Raw genomic sequence first — 18823 nt, forward strand, 5'->3', positions numbered from 1 at the left:
TTTTTTAAGTGGTCCATAAGGTGAATTAAACTGCCCTTCCTGGTTTTCTTCCACCTTATTACCTTCCTTGTATTTTACAATATGGTCACAATGACTTCCTTGCTCTTCCTTGGGCAGGACAATACATCTCCCAGTGAAGCATTTTCACTCTGTTTCTTTGCCTAGAATTTTTTCTCCTCATTTTTGCCTCTGGCTCCCCCCCCCCTCCACTTTCAGTTCTTAGCTAACATCCTACCTTCTACAAGAAGTCTTTCTCAGTCTCCTTTAATGCTAGTGCCTTTCCTCTGAGATTATCTTCAATTTATGCCCTACATATCTTGTTTGTGTGCAGTTATTACATGTTGTCTCCTCCATCATACTACATATACAGTGAGTTTGGACTGTTTTTTTGCCCTTCTTTGAATCTTCAGCCTACAGCACGGTGCTTGATATATAGTAGCACTTAAAAATACATGCTTCCTGCTGGCTTGACTTTATCCTATTTTTGAAACAGGTACATCAAATATGTCCTTTTTCCATAACACAGGCAGCTTCTTTTGGTCCAGGTACTCATAACAAGACCAGTTCAATCCTCATCTACTTCTCCCTGGTACTGGTATCATTTGAATACTCTATTTCTATGCCTAGAAGATGGAAGAAAGACTAGTGGAGAGAAGGAATTTTGCCCTTCTGAACCCCAAGATACAGAGAGAAAGAGATGTTGATGCAAAGAATAGGCACATAGTCCAAAGTCTGGTGAGAAGAAGAAGCAATTAGGATCAATTCACCCACCATAAGCCAGTCAAAAATGGTAAATATAGAATTATTCCAGGGGTGATAGTATCCTGAAATGCACTTAGAGTAAAACACCACAGGGTATGAGATTTAAATGTACAAAATGATTTTTAAAAGTACTCTGGCATGGAAGTGGGACAAATAGGAGTGAGACAACACAGTACACCCTCCCTATGGGCCATATGCTGGAAAGAAGAGCCTATAGATAAGGCAAGAGAATGGGCAGAGTATTGGGCTTTGAGTCAGCCCAACTAAAGACCTACATTTAAATCCACCCTCAGACAATTACGAGCTGTGTGACACTGGACAAGTCACTTAGCCTCTGTATGCCCGAGTTTCCTCAACTGTAAAATAGCACCTGCCTCCTAGAGTTATTTTGAAGATCAATGGAGATATTTATAAAGTGCTTAGCACAGTGTCTGGAATATAACAAGCACAATATAAATGCTAGAGGTCATGAGGATGACAACAAGGATGACTTCCATTCATGGAATGCAAAGCTTCACAGGTGTTGAGACCCAGACTTCAAGATACTGAGCCATGAAGGGCAGTGAAAATGTAAAGACTAAACTACTATCTACTGAGAGTTGAGGAGGACTGTAGGAAGTGGGAAAGGGTGTGGGAGGACATGGAAAGAGAAGATAAGAAAGAGTAACCTCTCTGCTTGCAGAAGTCCTACTCCAGAAGTACTAAAACTATAGCTTCTTTATAAGTCTTGAGGAATCTTGATTTCCTGTCTTAGAAATAAGTCCTTCATAAATCCATTAATTCAGAATCAAAAATTATTTATGTTCTGAGTTTAAAATATCTTTATACTTCTAAGAAGAGCTGTTAGCTATCCTAGGGTAGTGTCAAATATTAACATTTACAAGTTCTATATGGAGGTGATAATCAATTTAGAGAAGTGCCCAAATTGTACATGGGTCCTCCATATCACAAGAAAATCTGTGCATAAGAGTTAAACACCCTTTATGAGAATGCTTTCTTTTGTTTGAATAAAGGTTAGTATGAAGTGGCAAATTCAGTATGAGTTATTCACTTTGCTTTGCAATCTAATCAATGTCAATCATTCTAGGATTTTATTCTGACTTTAAATAAATAAGTGATGATAACTTTATAAATCTTCTCTCTTCCTGGTTCTAATTAACTTCAAATGTAAAATGACAATTTTTTAATTAAAAGTTTTATTAATATGTTTTAATATCATAAACATTTATAGATTATTCCTGCTCTGTAATAATTCTCTTGTAACAAAGTAAAACAATTTAAGGTAATAATTATTATTATTATCTAAAAGTATATTTAATATCACATATCTGTAGCACATTCTCATACCCATCTACTATTAAATTGTTTTCACATTGTTCATTGTAAGAGAATGCAACAAACTCAATAACTTCTCCCCTACCCCCTACATTACTCCTGGAATTTCACAGGCATAGAAATCTCCCAATGATGAAGTTACTTCTACCAGTATAGAGCTCTATTTATTTTGCAAATTAGGTCTTAGAGAGTTGCTATGTGACTTGAAATGTTACTCTGCCCATCATATATGTCAAAAGTGGGATTTTAAGGGGGCAGCTGAGTGGCTCAATGAATTGAGAGCCAGGTCTAGAGACGGGAGGTCCCAGCTTCAAATCTGGCCTCAGACACTTCCCAGCTGTGTGACCCTGGGCAAGTCACTGAACCCTCATTGCCTAGCCCTTCCCACTCTTCTGCCTTAGAACCAATACACAGTATTGATTCCAAGACGAAAGGTAAGGTTTTTTTTTTTTAAGTGGGACTTGAGTCTTCTTGATTCACAGACTAGCATCTCTATTATGCCATACTACCTCCTTTTTCTAATTATTAGGAAATTAAAAGTAAAATTGTTCATGTTCAACCATTAAGTCATGTCCGACTATTTGTGACCCTATGGATCATATTATACCATAAAATCCATGGGGTTTTCTTAGCAAAGATACAGGAATGGTTGGCCATTTCCTCCCCTAGTAGATAAAAAACAAACAGAAATTAAATGATTTACCCAGCTTCATAAAAAGTAAGTGTCTGAGATTGGATTTGAACTCAGGTCTTCCTGACTCCCAGTCCAGGCCTCTGTATCTACTGAGTCACTTAGCTGCTTTCAAAAGCCAAATTACTGACATAAATCAGTAACAGTAACAAGAAACTGGGTTATGTAACTGAAATTATTATTTAATTTTTATATTAAATATAGCATCAGGAATTATGGCACACATCTGTAATTCCTGCTACTAGGGGAGACTCAGGCTAGTGGATCACTTAAGTTCAGAAGTTCTAGGTACAAGAGGGCTAAAGCCAGTCAGAAATGTGCACCCAATAAGTTTAACATTAAAATGGTGAGAGAGAGAGAGAGAGAGAGAAAGAGAGAGAGAGAGAGAGAGAGCGCTCCAGGTTGCTGAAGGAAGAACAAACTGGTTTAGTTTCAAAACAAAACAGATCAAAACTTTGGGGCCAATCAACAGTGGGGTTCAGTCTGTGAAGGGCTGCTGTACTTTCAGCTTGGTTGAAATAAGGACTCAAAAGGACTGAAATAGACTCAAAAGGAAAGAAGGAAGGAAGGAGGGAGAGGGGAGGAAGATTAATGATGATTATTAGTTTAGTAACTGATAACTTTTACACACAAATGCTGAAAACACCAGCAACCTCACTTTCAAGTCCCTTTGCTTACAATAAGCAATTTTCTTCCCATGTTTCTTCTTTGATTATTTTTAATCAAGGAAGGCAGTAAACAAGACTGTTCCAAATGACTGTGTAGCGAAGTGGTTTACCAATAAAATGTGGTTTGTTCAGACATTATTTCATTTACTTTTCATTGGAAAAGACACTCTTACTAAGACTGTGTAATTGTCAAAGATTTGGGTTCAAAATTTCTATAATTCTTACTATGGGATTTCCAAGGAGGTTTTAAAATAGGTAAGCAGGTTTTATAATTACAGGTTGTGTGTTATATGTTGGCAGGCTAATGTCACATTACTGTTTCATACACACTAGTAATGTAGTTTCTAACTCTCAGAAACAGCCCCAGACAGAAAGAAATGTGAATCCCTTACAGAAATATATAAAATTTACCAGAATCAAGGGAGTTCTAGTATTCTTTCCCAGCAAAGGAATTGAAGAATTACAGCAATTTCGCTGCCTGGAACTGTACACTGACTCCATACAATTTCACTTTAAATTTCAGGTTATGAAATAATTCTCCAATATGAAAAGAATAGATCAAATTGGTCTTTCTTAGCTCCAAATTCTGTGATACTATGATTACACAAATGTAGCCTTTTAATTAAGCTGAAAAAAGGATACTGGATATAAAATATATTGGAATCACTAATGAAATATTATGAAGATGTTTAACTTTTTAGTATATACTCACAAAGATTTAGCCTACAATCAAAATAATGTTCATTTGGCATTTCTAATCTATTCTCTACTGATAATGACTCCCTTTAAAAAGTATAGAGTTACTAGAGTCATGACATTTTAAATCATTGCATAAGACAAGATAAACATCTCAACAACAAGCTAATTCATTAGTTCTTTAAATTTTGCCCCTCATGCAGAAGCAGGGAATAAAAATATATAAATATATATGTATATATTTATATATATTTAATATATATTATAAATCCATTTTATATATGTAAATCCATTTTATTTTTAGTTTATTCATTTAAAAATATTTCTAAATAGCTGACTACTTATACAAAAAAAAGCTAAACATTGTGGAAAATTCAAAGGTTAATCTATAATTCTTGCCCTCAAGCAGCTTATTGCCCTGTTGGAGAAATAAAATATCAGCAAGTAAAAATTTAATTTTAAAAATTATATAATTATAAAATAATGTAATTATATATTTAGTAAATTATATAATAACTAATGATATATGGGTTAATAAGAATTTTAGTGGAAAAGATTTAGAGAGCAGTAGGTTCTGATCTGGTGACAATCAAAATAGTAATTCCATATTCAGAAATTCCCCTCACCAATGCAGATCAGCAAATTAGCCAGCAATAAATTCTTAGAGAGTTGTGAGAGCTAATGAGAGGTTAAGTAACAAAAATAATCACATTAATAGTAGGTATCAGAAGCATTCAGATAGTCCTTTTGATTTATTGTGCTAAGTTAGAGTTCTCTTGTTCCTTGGCATCTATATAGTTTGCATGATTCACAGAATCACAGGAAAAAAATAGGTCAAGGTTGCCCCTCTACATCATGACTCCCTATTTTATTAAGGCTCCTTTCCAGTTTTGTCTCATCTTGCAATGGCCCCTAATTAATTTCCATACCTCCAATTCATTTCAGGAAGCTCTGATGATTCCAAAAAGATTTTGAATCTGAAGCAACATATTGGAATGTGCTTTCTGAGAACCAGACAAAGTAAGTACTTTGAGGTTCTTTATCTCTGACCACCTGATGAATTCTCTCACCACAGCAACTCATGAACAACAACAAAAAGAAAAAAGAAAATAGGAATTGGTCTCATATGGTCACTTTTTACTTCTTCTGCAATGGTAGAAGAGTGACCAAAAAAGGGGGCAGAGGATGCTAAGAATCACAATTTCCAAACCCTCTACAAAACATTGTTTATCTATTAACTAAAAATGTGAGATCTTTCCCCAGGAACCAATGAGTGGACAAATTATTAGAGGAAATGAAGGCTATGAATTCTGACTTTCTTATTAGAAGCAAAACAAGCAAACAGAAAGAAGCTGCAACTAAATGGAAAGAAGTTTCACAGCTTTTCCTTGGAGAATCAAATAAAATGTTTGGCAGAGATGGTTTTATCATTCACCTTAAGGCAATAAGTAACATTATTTCAGAGGATATTGTTTCTTCTCATATTGGAAAGCACATGTTAAGAACTTGCAGAAAGAGTAACTATTATCACAAAGAGCTAGAAACAAAGTAGATTTATTTGCTCATTAATAAGGAAATGGTTAAACCAACTGGTTTATGATTATAAAATTTGTCTACAAAACCAATGCCATAAGATATCATAGTGTTCTAAGAAAATAGAAATAAGAATTTAAAGAAACATGAGAAAATGTATAAAAACTAACAGAAAGTGTAGTAGACACAAGGAAAACTATCTATCTACCTCTCACTACATACATATATATACAGATATATATATATATATAACATCAACATGAACAAAAAGCAAAATCCATTAAATTAAACATAATGTAATAATGACAAAAGTGTTGGGGTCAAAGAAGAGATGATAAAATGTGCTTCTCTCCATTCATATAAGAGGCAAGAAATTTTTAAGGATAGAAGGAAACATATGTATGTCAGATGGGAATGAATATGTTGGTTGATTATATTGAATTTTAAAAAAAAATTTGATCCTTATTCTATGGGAAATCATGCTGAACAGAGGATAGGAAGCGGTATCTTAACTTATTAAATGTGATGTGAAAAGAATATACCTTATTTTAAAAATTACTATGAAAATTCTTGTAGCACATATGCCTTTTGTAGAAGATGAAGAGGCAGAGAAATTCTATTAATTACTCAAAGAGAACATATAAAATAAATGAACAAATATTTTAGAATTCAGTGATTTCATCCTGAGAGTAAACAGGGACTGACAAAAAGATGGAAAAGATTTACAACAATTTTTATGTTAATATTTTATCTTATCAAAAAGAATGAACCACCACTCTTGGAATTCAATATGATAGTCCCTGAGGTACTTATAGAGAAAGCAGAAATAGCACATAGAGAAAAAGGTAAGAAAAAACAGCTATATTATACAAAGTACATGCAAAAGAAATTCATGCTAAGGAAGTAACAATTTTAAGAGAATTGAAGGGTCATTTCACAAGATAACTGAAGATAATTAAGGCATGCCAAAAGACTTCTCACAAATGTAATAAAAAGCAACAATAACCAATATAAACAGATACTTTCTCAGTTACATAAATTGTTGTGGAAATAATATATACAGAAATATAGAATGCATTGAATAAGGCAAACTTTTACAAACGAGCAATATTCAGTCATTTGAGAGTATCTCTGCATACATTTCAGGGATAATTATTTCCTTAGACTAATACAGATTAGTCTTTAAGACATTAACACATTGCACTTGGGATAGTCTCTTTTTTGACATGGCACTTCTGATAATTTAGCCCAGTAGTAAAGGGAAGACAAACGTGAGTCCCTGGAATAATAATTAATATTCAAAAAAGGCACTTCATTATTCCCAAAAAATTCTATAAACTTTAACTTAATTTTCTGACACTCTATAAGGCAAGTGCTTTTTCCCATTTTACAGATAATAAAATTTCAAAATTATTAAAGTTACTTATGCATGGTCACACAGCCAGGAAATGTCAGAAACAGGATTACAATACAAATATTTACTGACACCAGGTTCAACACTCTACTGTACAATGCTGTCTCTATAATGACTGGAATGGTTTAGTTTAAAGAATAAAAGAGTAAGAAAAAAAAACAAGCATTCTGATCCCCTAAAAAAACCTGGAAATTTTAATATGGAGCAGAAAAGAAAAGACTTGGGGTAACAACACTATAACATTGGTGTATATAAATTTGAAAGCCTTGCATGTGGAAATGGTACTAGGTTATTTCTCATTGGTCTCATAAAGCAGGTTTAAGGTAAATTTTGGCTCAATAGAAGAAAAATAGTCAGATCTGCCTGATGTGTTACCCCATGAGATAGTTCCATAGGATTAGAGGTCATTGTTTGAACTCTACATGGCCACTTGCTTGGGATACTCTTGATTAGATTCATGCTTTGCGTAAGGATTAGATATGATGATCTCTTAGGCCCCCGTCCAACTCTGAAATGCTATATTCTGTAATTCATTTGTTATTATCAGGCAGAGGGCATTTTCTTCTATATTAATTGAGTTTACTCTGGCTAACATTTAATGTAATCAGCAAAAAAAAAAAACCCAAATATTCTCCATCCTTAAGTATAAAAATGGTTTACTAAGTTAATGGGAAATAGATAATTATGAAATTATAAGTGTATTAATTTATACATATAAAATATGTATGTATGTATTAGAAAACAGATGGAAATAGAGGTCATGTTATATGTTAATGAAAAGATAATTTTCCATGACTTCCTACTGTTTTATGGTTGACATATATTTCTAATATCCCAACAATTTGGAAAGGCTTAGAATATCTGTTGTTTAGACATTAACTCTATCTCCATATTTGAAAATTTAGTCCTACCTAAAGAAGGGAGCTTTTCTGTCAGAAGGATAGATTTAGAAACTCATAATAAGGCAATCAATCACATTTGATACTAAATAATTTAAATGACACAAAGCTATGAGAAGATGTGAAATTCAATTTTGTTTCATCAAAGGGAAAGAAAAAGTAACCAGCGTATTGACAAGGACAGACCACCCTCCATCACCTATAATAGTAAATCTCAGAACTCACATGAAGTTGACACAGCCTGTGCCAGCAGGTGGAGCGATCCAAACAAAGCTGAGATTGGTTGTTGGCAGATGACTCACATGTGAGGCTACCACACTGCACATAAACTGGTTTCCAAACTGGTGGTCTGACATAATTCCTAAAGGAAAACAAAAGGACGTTATAACATTCTTATGTCAAGATGTTTTTACAATTTTTAAACAACATATTCGGGACACTTTTTCTTTCATCACTTGAAAGTGACTTTGGTTTCTCCCTTAATCCTGTAATAGTAACACTTCTTACGAAGCAGCACTTTTTATAATCATAAAGAAATCCATCATTTAAAAATTTTTTACAGAACTGAGACTATATTCTGAAAGCCACAGTTTTCCTATTTAAAAGAAATTCTATGGGGCTTTAGAGTTTTCAAAAGTTCTTTCATATAATTTATTATCATTTGATAAATCAATCAATAATTGTTTCTTAAGAGCTTACTATATGTACCGAGAACTTTGTTAGGAATACAAAAACAATAATGAATTTAATCTTCACAAGAACCATTTGAGGTAGGTGGGGTAGATATTAACATTCCTACTTTATAGGTGAAGAAACTATAAGTTCCTTTCTGGATTTTCATGATTTTTTTCTCTTATTTTTCTTTTATCTATATGACTGCTTCCTTTTGATATCATTTTGGTTGAGAGTCCTCTCCACAAAACATGGGTACTCCCCAAAGTTCTGTCCTGAAATCTCTTCTCTTTTCTCTCCACTTTCTTTAACCTGGAGGTCCCATCAGCTCCCATGATTTGAATTATCTCTATGCTGATTATACCTATATCTATTTATCTCGTTCTAGTTTCTCCCTAAAGCTGCAGCCCTATATTACCAACTAGCCTATAAGATGTTGAACTAAATGTACTGTAGGCAACTCAAACTCAACATGCATGAAATGAAACTTATTTTTTTCTCCCTAAATTAATCTCTTTTGAAGTTTCCTATTAGTTGAGTGAACCACAATCCTTCCTATCCTCTGGGTTCACAACTCAACCTAATTTTGGATTTCTCTCTCTTGATCATTCCATATATATAAATGTGCAAAAATCTTATAATTTCTTTCTCTACATCTCTTACATACACTCCCGTCTCTATAAAAAGTCCAAATCTAAATTTGGTCTTTACTTCCTCTCACCTAGACTAGTGCAAAGACTTTCTAAATTCTATCCCCACTTCAACTCTGCTTGCTACCATCCATTTTCTACTCAGCTGCCCAAAGAATATCTCTGAAATTTAGGTTTGACCATAAAATCCACATGCTCAACAAACTCCAGCAGCTCCTTTCTACTTCCGGGATCAAATATGCTTTGTTTTAAAGCTCTTCATAATCTGCTGCTTTCTATTCTTTCCACTTTTCTTATATTCAACTCCCTACTATGTCCTCTATAATACAACCATACTGTCTTACTTGATGTTCCTTGTATATAGTCCTCCATTTTCTGTCTCTGTGCATTTACCTGCTTATTCCTTTTGCCTAGATTGCTCTCTTCCCCAACCTTTGACTTAGTATCCCTTGCCATCCCCTCTAAGGTTATCTTCCATCTATTCTGTATATATTTAATATACTCTAATTTATATCTCGCATTAGAATTTAAGCTCCTTAAAGGTAGTGACTGCTTTGTAATACATTTATAACTTGGCTCTTAATATAATCTATGATAAAGAGTAAACATTTAGTAAATTCTTAGTGATTACATGCAGAAATAAGTGATTTTTTTTATTCTAGTGATCAATAAATCCAAAGACTGCCACTACTGGAGTAAAGAGTCACCTTTCAGCAAAAACTTCTGGGAAAAATTTAAAAGTAGACTGGCAGAAATTAGATTTATGCCTCCAAATCACACTATATATCAAGGGAGGTTCCAAATGCTTTTGGGAATTAGAAATAAAAGGCCACATAAAAGCAAATTAGAGGATAAAGGGACAAAAAGAATCACAAAATATAAAATTAAGAATTTTAGTTGCATGTAATAAGAAAAGTTTTTGCATAAACAAAATTAAATCATCTAACATTTGACGAGAAACAAGTAAATTGAGGAAAATATTTGTACCAATTTCCTCTGATATACTCTCTCATTTCCAAGATATATAAGGAACTGATTAAAATTATAAGAATAAAACTGTTATCTAACTGATAAATTGTCAAGGGATAAGAAAAGGTAGTTTTTAAAGGAAGAAATTCAAGCTATTAATCACAATTTAAAAAATACTTCAAAACACCAAAAATAGAAAAATGTGAATTAAAGTAACTCTGAAGTTCTATCTCACAGCCATCAGATTGACAAAGTTGATTTTTTTTAAAAGGAAAAATACAAATTGGAGGGACTCTGGGAATGCAGGCACATAATTTTGGAACTAAGAACTGGTCAACTGCTTTTGGAAAGCAATATAGAACAATGTCTAAAAATATTGCTACAACTTTGTATACCTTTTGATTCAGAGATATTGCTGATAGTATTATATCCCAAAGATATCAAAGAAAAAAGAAAAGGACTAAAACTAGAGTAGCTCTTTTAGATGGTGTCAAAGAACTGGAAATTAGAGGGGGGACTCATCAATTCAGGAATGAATGCAAAATTATAATAAAAGGATATAATGGAATACTATCAAGGAGTGAATAATGATGAGAGAAATAGTTTCAGAGAAACCTAGGAAGTACTTTTATGAACAGATATATAGAGTGAAGAAACCAGGAGAACAATTTATACAATGATTATAATACTGTAAAGAACAAACAAATTTGCAAGACCTTAGAACTCTGATGAATGCAATGGCCAATCACAAAAATATCAGAACCATTGAGGAGGCATGCTACCCACATAACCAAAAGATAATTGACTTGAAGCAGAAAGAGATCTACACTTTTAGCCACATGCAAAGTACAATTTGTTTTACGCGGTTATGCATATTTATTATAAGGGTTTTATTTTTGTTTTTCTTTTTTTCCAATGGGAGGCAAGGAAGAAGGGAGGATAAGTGCTTCTTAACTGAAAACAAAACAGCACAGCTTTTAAAATATTTATATTTGATTAATAAAAAAGGTTAGCAGGGCCACAAAGCTTATATTTTATTAAACCATTCAATTAAATAGCTATTTATTAAGCATCTACTACATAACAATGTCCTGTCCTAGATGCTGTAATAGGTTTAAGGGCAGGGGAGGGAAGATCAATGCATGGACTTTATTTTCTCATTAAATTATGAGGGAAACTATTCTGCTAAAGCAGAATGTAGTGGCAGTACAGTGAACAGAGTAGAAGGAATCCAGATCTTCTAAATCCTTGGCTGCTATTCACTGCATGACATCCTGCTGCTTCTTGCAATGTAATAAGAACAGGTTTCCTAACATCAATGGATTCAGTAAACAGTCAGTTCTAGCCCTTGAATTTATCTTATTCAAAAGAATACTGCCAGTTTTGCATAAACGTTATTTTAAAAGTTATCCCTTAATTAATTTCTTCCTTCCCTTATGCTCTTGGATATTTAAGGTCAAGTATAATTGCAGTGGTCCAATTAGAGATTCATTGGGTCATAGATTTTGAATTGGCAGGAACCTATAAAGCCTTTCATGGTGATGTAGGAGAAAGAATAATGGAGAAATGATTCAAGGGAGAAAGGACAAATCTACAATCAGGAGATCTTGGTTCAAATTCTATACTTATTGCTTATTACTTATTTGGCTTTGAGTAAGTCATTTGGAAGGGGCAGACTCTTTCTAAATCTTAATGAATGGATGTATAATATTAGCAAAATATTGTTTTATGCCAGGATGTTGGAATTTTATTACCAGTATCAAAAATGTAAAAGGAAAATTTGCAGTAAATGGAGAAACAAAAAATTACTGAAACTATTTTGCCCAACTTTATGTTCATTGTAGGAGACTTGGTATGGTTCCTGGAGAGCAATTGAGAAGAAGTCAAGATAGCCCTGTAAACTTGCCATAAAAGTTTAGTATCAACTTTTCTAACAAAAATAATTGACATTTACATAGCACTCTCGGGTTGAACAAAGTGATTTACGTATACAACCTTATTTTCTCATCATAGCAACCAGATAGGGCACTCAGGTAAAGAAGTATTTCCAGGTACTAGAAATAATAATGCAGAAATGCAATATGGCATACATAACAAAATGCTAGACTTGGAGTCAGGAAAGTCCAAATTCAAATACTGTCTCTAGTACCAATTAGCTGTGTGACCAAGGACAAGACTCTTGGATTCTGAGTTTCCTTGTGTAAATTGAAGATAAAATAAACAACTGTAGTACCTACTTATTAGAGTTATAACAGAGAACCCCACATAAAAAAGCATGAGAGCTTTGCAAATCTAAGAGCACTATATATGCCAATTATTAAAATATTCTGCCTATTATCAGGTAAAAGTCAAATTATAATTTCTCTGGGCCTTAATTTCTCCAACTATAAAATGAGAGGATTAGATGAGGAAATATCTAAGGTCCTTTCTGTTTCAAAATATTAGATTAATATAAGAAAAAACTATTACAAAAAGTAGGGGAAAATAATAATGTACAGGATGTGTTAACAAAAAATCTACTTTAGCAAATTGTTCAAGTGTTTAAAACACAACCTTAAAAATAGGGACAGATTTTTAAATGCTACAACTCTGTATTTTAATGCACTCTAGTGACCCTGTGAATTCAACCAAGTTATTTTCAGGCACATACTGAGATGTAACTTGTCAAGCCACAGAAACCACAGGCTTAGGGTAAATGAGACACCCACAAGGAAAACCCAGGGTGTAGCAGGAGGACCAGCAGCTGGTGACTCAGTGGTTGTCATTTCTCTATGAGTCAGTCCTAAATCACAGTTTCAATGTAAGAGAAATTACATTAACCAAAGAGGAGATCTTGAATTAAAATAAAAAAATTGAAATCCCAACCACCTTTTTGTGGGGAGTAAATGGAATGGAAACATCAGAATGAGTTCATTGCTGGTTTTTTAAAAAATGTTGGCAGCCCAAGTTATGTTCAAACATCTCTTACATTTTTCAAAACACTTATGAGAAAGTGAGTTAATGTCTAGCCAGGATGTTTAGAAAAAAATTCTTATGGATCATCCTCTATTAGTTTAACATCCTATCATAGCTAGATGTCTGAGACCATCACTCTGTGTGAGCAGACAAGTGGGAACTTCTATTACAAATACTTGTGGTCCAGCTTATGGTACAAAATTCAGCTATACAAGAGGCAAAGGTGAAAGTATTAGCATTGTTATTGTGCCAAATATCTAGTTCATGGGATACATGGCATATCACTAGCAGTAAACGTTGAAATTCTCAGCCCCCAAAGGGATTAAGTTTAAATAATGGATCCCATTCTTTAAACCATCACCCATAGAAATAACCAAAACAATTAACAGTACTACTCTGACTATATCAGCTAGAGGCATTTGAAAAGTATGGGTTAACTATTTTTTTCATTAGGATACTAGTCTGCCAGAGGCTCAGTTATTAGGAAACTAAAGGTTTTGCTACTAGCTATCAAAGAGAAAGTATTTATTGGAAAAATATTTTGTGATAACCACTGTCTCAGAATACAAATAAAGTATGATAAAGCTTCTGTTCTTAAGGAGCTTACACTCTAGTAGGGTTGAGAAAATTAATATGTATGAAACAAAGAAAAACTAAGTGCTTATTCTGATATTAGATATAAATGCAAAAAAGAATTCAGAGAAGGGAATTAATGTGGAATCACATGAACAGTTCAAACTTTATGAAAGAAATAGTATTTATGCTGGATCTTGAAGAATAAATAGGATAAACATAAATAGAAGGAAGGCAGTCATTCAGGTGGGCAGAAAGCATTGGTAAACACATGGATACTGTGTATGCAAAGGCAACAAGAAACATAATTTCAAGGGATGTTTTGTTCTTCTTGAAATGTACTCCTCATGGAAATGACTTGGAAAAAAAGGCCACCACAGAAATAAAAATCTGGTGTAATCGACTGTGTCTGGTGTGTGTGTGTGTGTGTAATTAGGGTGGCCAAAGGCTGGTAGATTATCTAGAAGTCATCAGCCTGTATATTAAGAATACTTTTTAAAATAAAAGAATAAAGATATCCTAGGCAACATAAGTAACAACCTAAAAAGTGAAATTAGGATATTTTTATCAACAAGTTGTCACTCATTATTAATATAAGAGATATTCTTTAATAATTTATCATGAAGTCAGATTACCAACTTGCTGTATCTAAGAACAAAATACAAAGCCAAAAGAAAGAACAAAAATAAGAAAACCAGTTACTGATGATCAAAACTGGATCTAATTGGAAGAAATGGGATCGCTACTGATTACAGTAATTTCATACAGAAGTTGAATAGATGTACATTAACTGCTATGAAGGGGAGGCAAGAAAGCTTTAAAAAGTGCTCTTTAATCATCAAATGCTTAATTTCTGAGACCAGATGGAGGGATATGGTAGCAAAGGGCAACATTATTTAGAAATTGAAATTCAGCCTTAATTGGTTTTGAGAAGTTTGAGTTGGGGGAGGAATCCAGTGGACACCCCCTTATTAGTGGTGGACTTTCTGTCATCCTGTGGTAATAGATGGGGCTCTTGCTGTCCTCAGGCCACCAAAGGAAATGTGTGTGTGGTGTATGGATGTATGGATATATGTGTGAAACATGGATATAAACACACATAAAATATACACATCAGAGATTGTAAAAGAAGTATTCACAGCAGGAATAAAGAAGCTTATAACAAATAAAGAAATAAAAAGATGATCCAGAGTCAAGGACATCATCAAAAATGTATGATTAAAAAGAAGAGGGCTAGTGCTAGGGTTCCACTTAATCTTCATAATGAACTAATGATATCAAGAGAAAGTGAGGAAGCCTTCCAGAACACTGAATAGACCTCCTATGGTGAACTATGAGTGGATATGGATGAGAGTTAAACAGGGTGGGCAGGCATGGATGGGCTACAATTTGTACTGTTGGAGGGAGCATCTACATTGATGGCATCATAAATCAATTTGAACATTTGAATGTTAATACTAGGGTGAGGTTAATGGAAACAGAGAGGAGTTAAAGTAAGGAGTAGAAAGTAAGGAGAAGAAATAGAGGAGAATTAATAAATGACTAGATATAGAAATTGAATGAAAAAGAAGAGTCAAAAACCATACAAAAGCTCAAAAGAATATATCTGAGATAGTTATCATTTTAGTTGTGATCATTCTCAGTTAGTACCCATTATTTTGTAGCAAATTTTCATGTGCACTCTCCTTCCTAAATTAACTAAGATGAATACTTTTCAGGTATCACATAAATTTCACATGCTGAAAATATCATGAGAGAAAACACAAACTAAGGTACTGTGGTTCTCCTGGACTATATTTAGAATTTATTTCCTCTAGTGAAGGAAGCAGAATGTCTTTGATGAATGCTCAGATTCCTACAGAAGTGATGACTATTTCCATTTTGGTCAGATTTGCAACTATCACATTGTAAAGACAGTAAGCTTTTTCACTTTTGAATTTTTTACAAGGTCATTTAAAGGTAATGTAAGTCTTTGTAATTTGTCTTTATCTTTCTACTTCACATCTCAATAAAATGCTTTAAAGATAATTTTTCCTTTGAATATTCAGAAATTTAGTAATTCACATTTCGCTGGGCAGTGAATAAATATTCCTTGCCTTTTTAATCCCTTTCCAGTCACACAAAGAATAAGCAGCTATGGCAGAGTTTTTCTTTGCTGGTGTGGAATTTCTAGATGATTAGATGGATGATGTCTTTAATTGATCTAAAGTTGCATGATTCCTTTTAAGGCAGTGATACACATTTCTGTCTTCCGGGATATCATTTTCTTTGACAAGTCTTCAGTTATTTTAAGTTTGTGACTAAACCTTGCACGAACCCCATTTTCCTCAGGGATATCTTTTCCATGCTTTTAATGTGCACACCTTAAAAATCTCATAACTATAACTAGGATTGCCACAACACCACATCTCTAAAATGTCCTGTTTCTAAAAGATCCTACCCAGAAAATTAAAATTTCTCACTTCTGAGAATGACATTGTAATTTTATTTTTAAATTTTATTTATTAATTTTTAAGCCCTTACCTTCCATCTTAGAATCAATACTGTAAATTGGTTCCAAGGCAGAAGAATGGTATGGGCTAAGGCAATGGGGGTTAAATGACTTACCCAGGGTTACCCAGCAAGGAAGTGTCTGGGGTCAAATTTGAACGCAGGACTTCCTGTCTCTAGGCCTGGTTCTCAATCCACTGAGTCACCAGCTGCCCCCCACACTATAATTTTATCACACTGTATGGCCTACTGTGGGATGTGTCTTCTCTGCAATGTGATTTCTAAACATACAGATTACTCAAGGTTATTTATTATAAAAAGGATTTTCCATGATCAGTATAAACATTGCTTCATTTGTTAGTTTTCACAGCGTACAAAAACTAAGACATTTATAGATAGAAAGTTGCTTAATTAACCAGAGAAAAATATACAAGAATTCCAGCAGTCTATTCTTTGGAAACAGGCACTGACATATAAAATGAAGTCTGAAAGTTAAAATGTTGATTAGGTTTTATGTATTATTTCAAGCCTTCAGAAGGACATTAGAAAGTATGGTAATTAATACTAAACAATATCAGTTACTACATAAAAGCATGTTATTTCAATAAATTTCAGACCTCTGGAAAGGTTGCCAGCTTATTTTATGAAAGCCAATTTGTTTTCTCTAAAAGAGCATTAAAGATCATTATCATATTCTTTAAAAGAATTCTGAAAATTCCATGTAGGGTAAGTATATTCTAACTGGCATGGAGAGATGAATTACATATTTTTATTCTATTTTAAACATATTAGCAAAGTAGCCAAATATAAAACAAACCTACATAATATACCAGTATTTCTATATATCATAAAAAATATCCTGCAAGAAGAGAAAGAGATAACTCATCAAGTTCCTAAGAGTATATCTGCCAAATCAAACCCAGAAACTAAATGAACATGATTATAAAATACTTTATATAGAAGTAAAATCAGATTTAAATAATTGGAAAGATATCAATTATTCTTGAGTGGGCAGAGCCAATATAATTAAAATGAAAATCTTTTCTAAACTGATCTACTTATTCTAAACTTCTCATTGAATTCTAAAGTGAATAAATTCTGTGTACAGAGAATTTGGCCTATTATTAATCTTCTCTGACAGATTAGTGTACTCAAACATTTCAGCCAAATCAACTACATCTGTATGTGTTGAAAAGTAATCATAGACTTTCCTAAAACCATCTCTATTTCAGCTTATCTCTTGAAGTACTATGTTGGTGATAATGGTCATGAAAGCAATAATTCTCAAGTAATCTGAAACAATTCTAATTAAATATCTCTCCCTCTTTCCTGGCACTATTTTTGGTTTCTTGCAGCTTTGGTTTGGGGATAACTGACCTCAGATCTAAAAGTATGAAGGTATAAAAAGGCCAGACAGATCATGTTTTTGTTCTTTTAGTATGCCATTTTGACTTCTTGTTAACACAGGTCTGGATGATTCCTGCTTCAAAAAGAAAGTTGAATATGAAATTAATGCACAAAATGTTCTCATATCTACCTTTTATGTCCTTTATCTGGAAAAACACCTACATAAAGCCCCAAATTCATTCAACTAATCATTTCTGTACAGGTACATGTAGAGGTAGTGCTCAGTGTTGGATCAAGTTGACCTAAATTTGAATCTGACTTCAGACACTTGTCGTCTGTGCAACTCTGGACATGTCCAACAACTTCTCTTAGCTACAGTTTCCTCAACTGCAAAAAAGGATAACAACAGCATCTACCACTGATGGTTATGAGTATTAAAATGAAATATTTGTAAGCTGTTTGGCACTTAAATACAACTAGAGAGAGAAACAGATACAGCACTAAGTTGGAGTCAGAGAACTTTGAGTATAAATCTTGCTTCAGAAACTAGCTTTGTGATTCTGAGGAAGTCACTCATTGCCTAACGCTTACCATTTTTCTGCCTTGGAACCAATACACAGTATTAATTTTATGACACAAGGTAAGGAATTATTTTTTAAATAAAGGAAGAAGAAGGAATCACCAATTAGTTAGATTTGGAGGTTTTGAATAGAGAGATCTCAGGAGCATTTGTCAGAGCAATTTCTCTTGCTGGGAGTTATCTAGAAACTAACTGTTTCTGCCTGACTTTCTCTGATAATGGTATAACAGAGCCCTCTGTCTCTGTACCTCTTCTCTTGCTTTTGCTTGTTTTCAACCCTCTTCACAACAGATACCAGATGCAATTCTCACTCAATGTCCATCATGAACCCAATTTGCTTCAGAAACCAGTACCTAGATTGGCCTTTGCTCCCTACCTGCTCAGGTTCTATCTCAGATACACAGCCTAGTTTCCCAGACAGGTTCCAAAAGTTTGCCCTGACTCATTTACAGGATGCAGAAGCAAAAAAGACAATTCTGTCTGAAAACAAAACCCCAAATAAAGAAGATAGGAGGGTTGCAAATCACTTCTTATGAATACCTGTATATGGTGTTAAAAAACAGAAAACTTCATGAATTGAAGGGGGGCA

At 33.6% G+C, this 18823-nt stretch overlaps 1 protein-coding gene across 1 annotated transcript in view; it reads right to left on the reverse strand.

Annotated features, from left to right (window-relative positions):
• The window catches only part of RELN (reelin), a 539202-nt gene that overhangs the window by 385404 nt on the left and 134975 nt on the right, over positions 1-18823 (reverse strand). Inside the window, exon 3 of the mRNA XM_003342005.3 lies at positions 8224-8359. Coding sequence (XP_003342053.2) covers positions 8224-8359 — 136 coding nt within the window. The remainder of the gene's footprint in view (positions 1-8223; positions 8360-18823) is intronic.

The sequence above is a fragment of the Monodelphis domestica genome, chromosome 5 (assembly GCF_027887165.1).
Source record: "Monodelphis domestica isolate mMonDom1 chromosome 5, mMonDom1.pri, whole genome shotgun sequence".
Lineage (NCBI taxonomy): Eukaryota > Metazoa > Chordata > Mammalia > Didelphimorphia > Didelphidae > Monodelphis > Monodelphis domestica.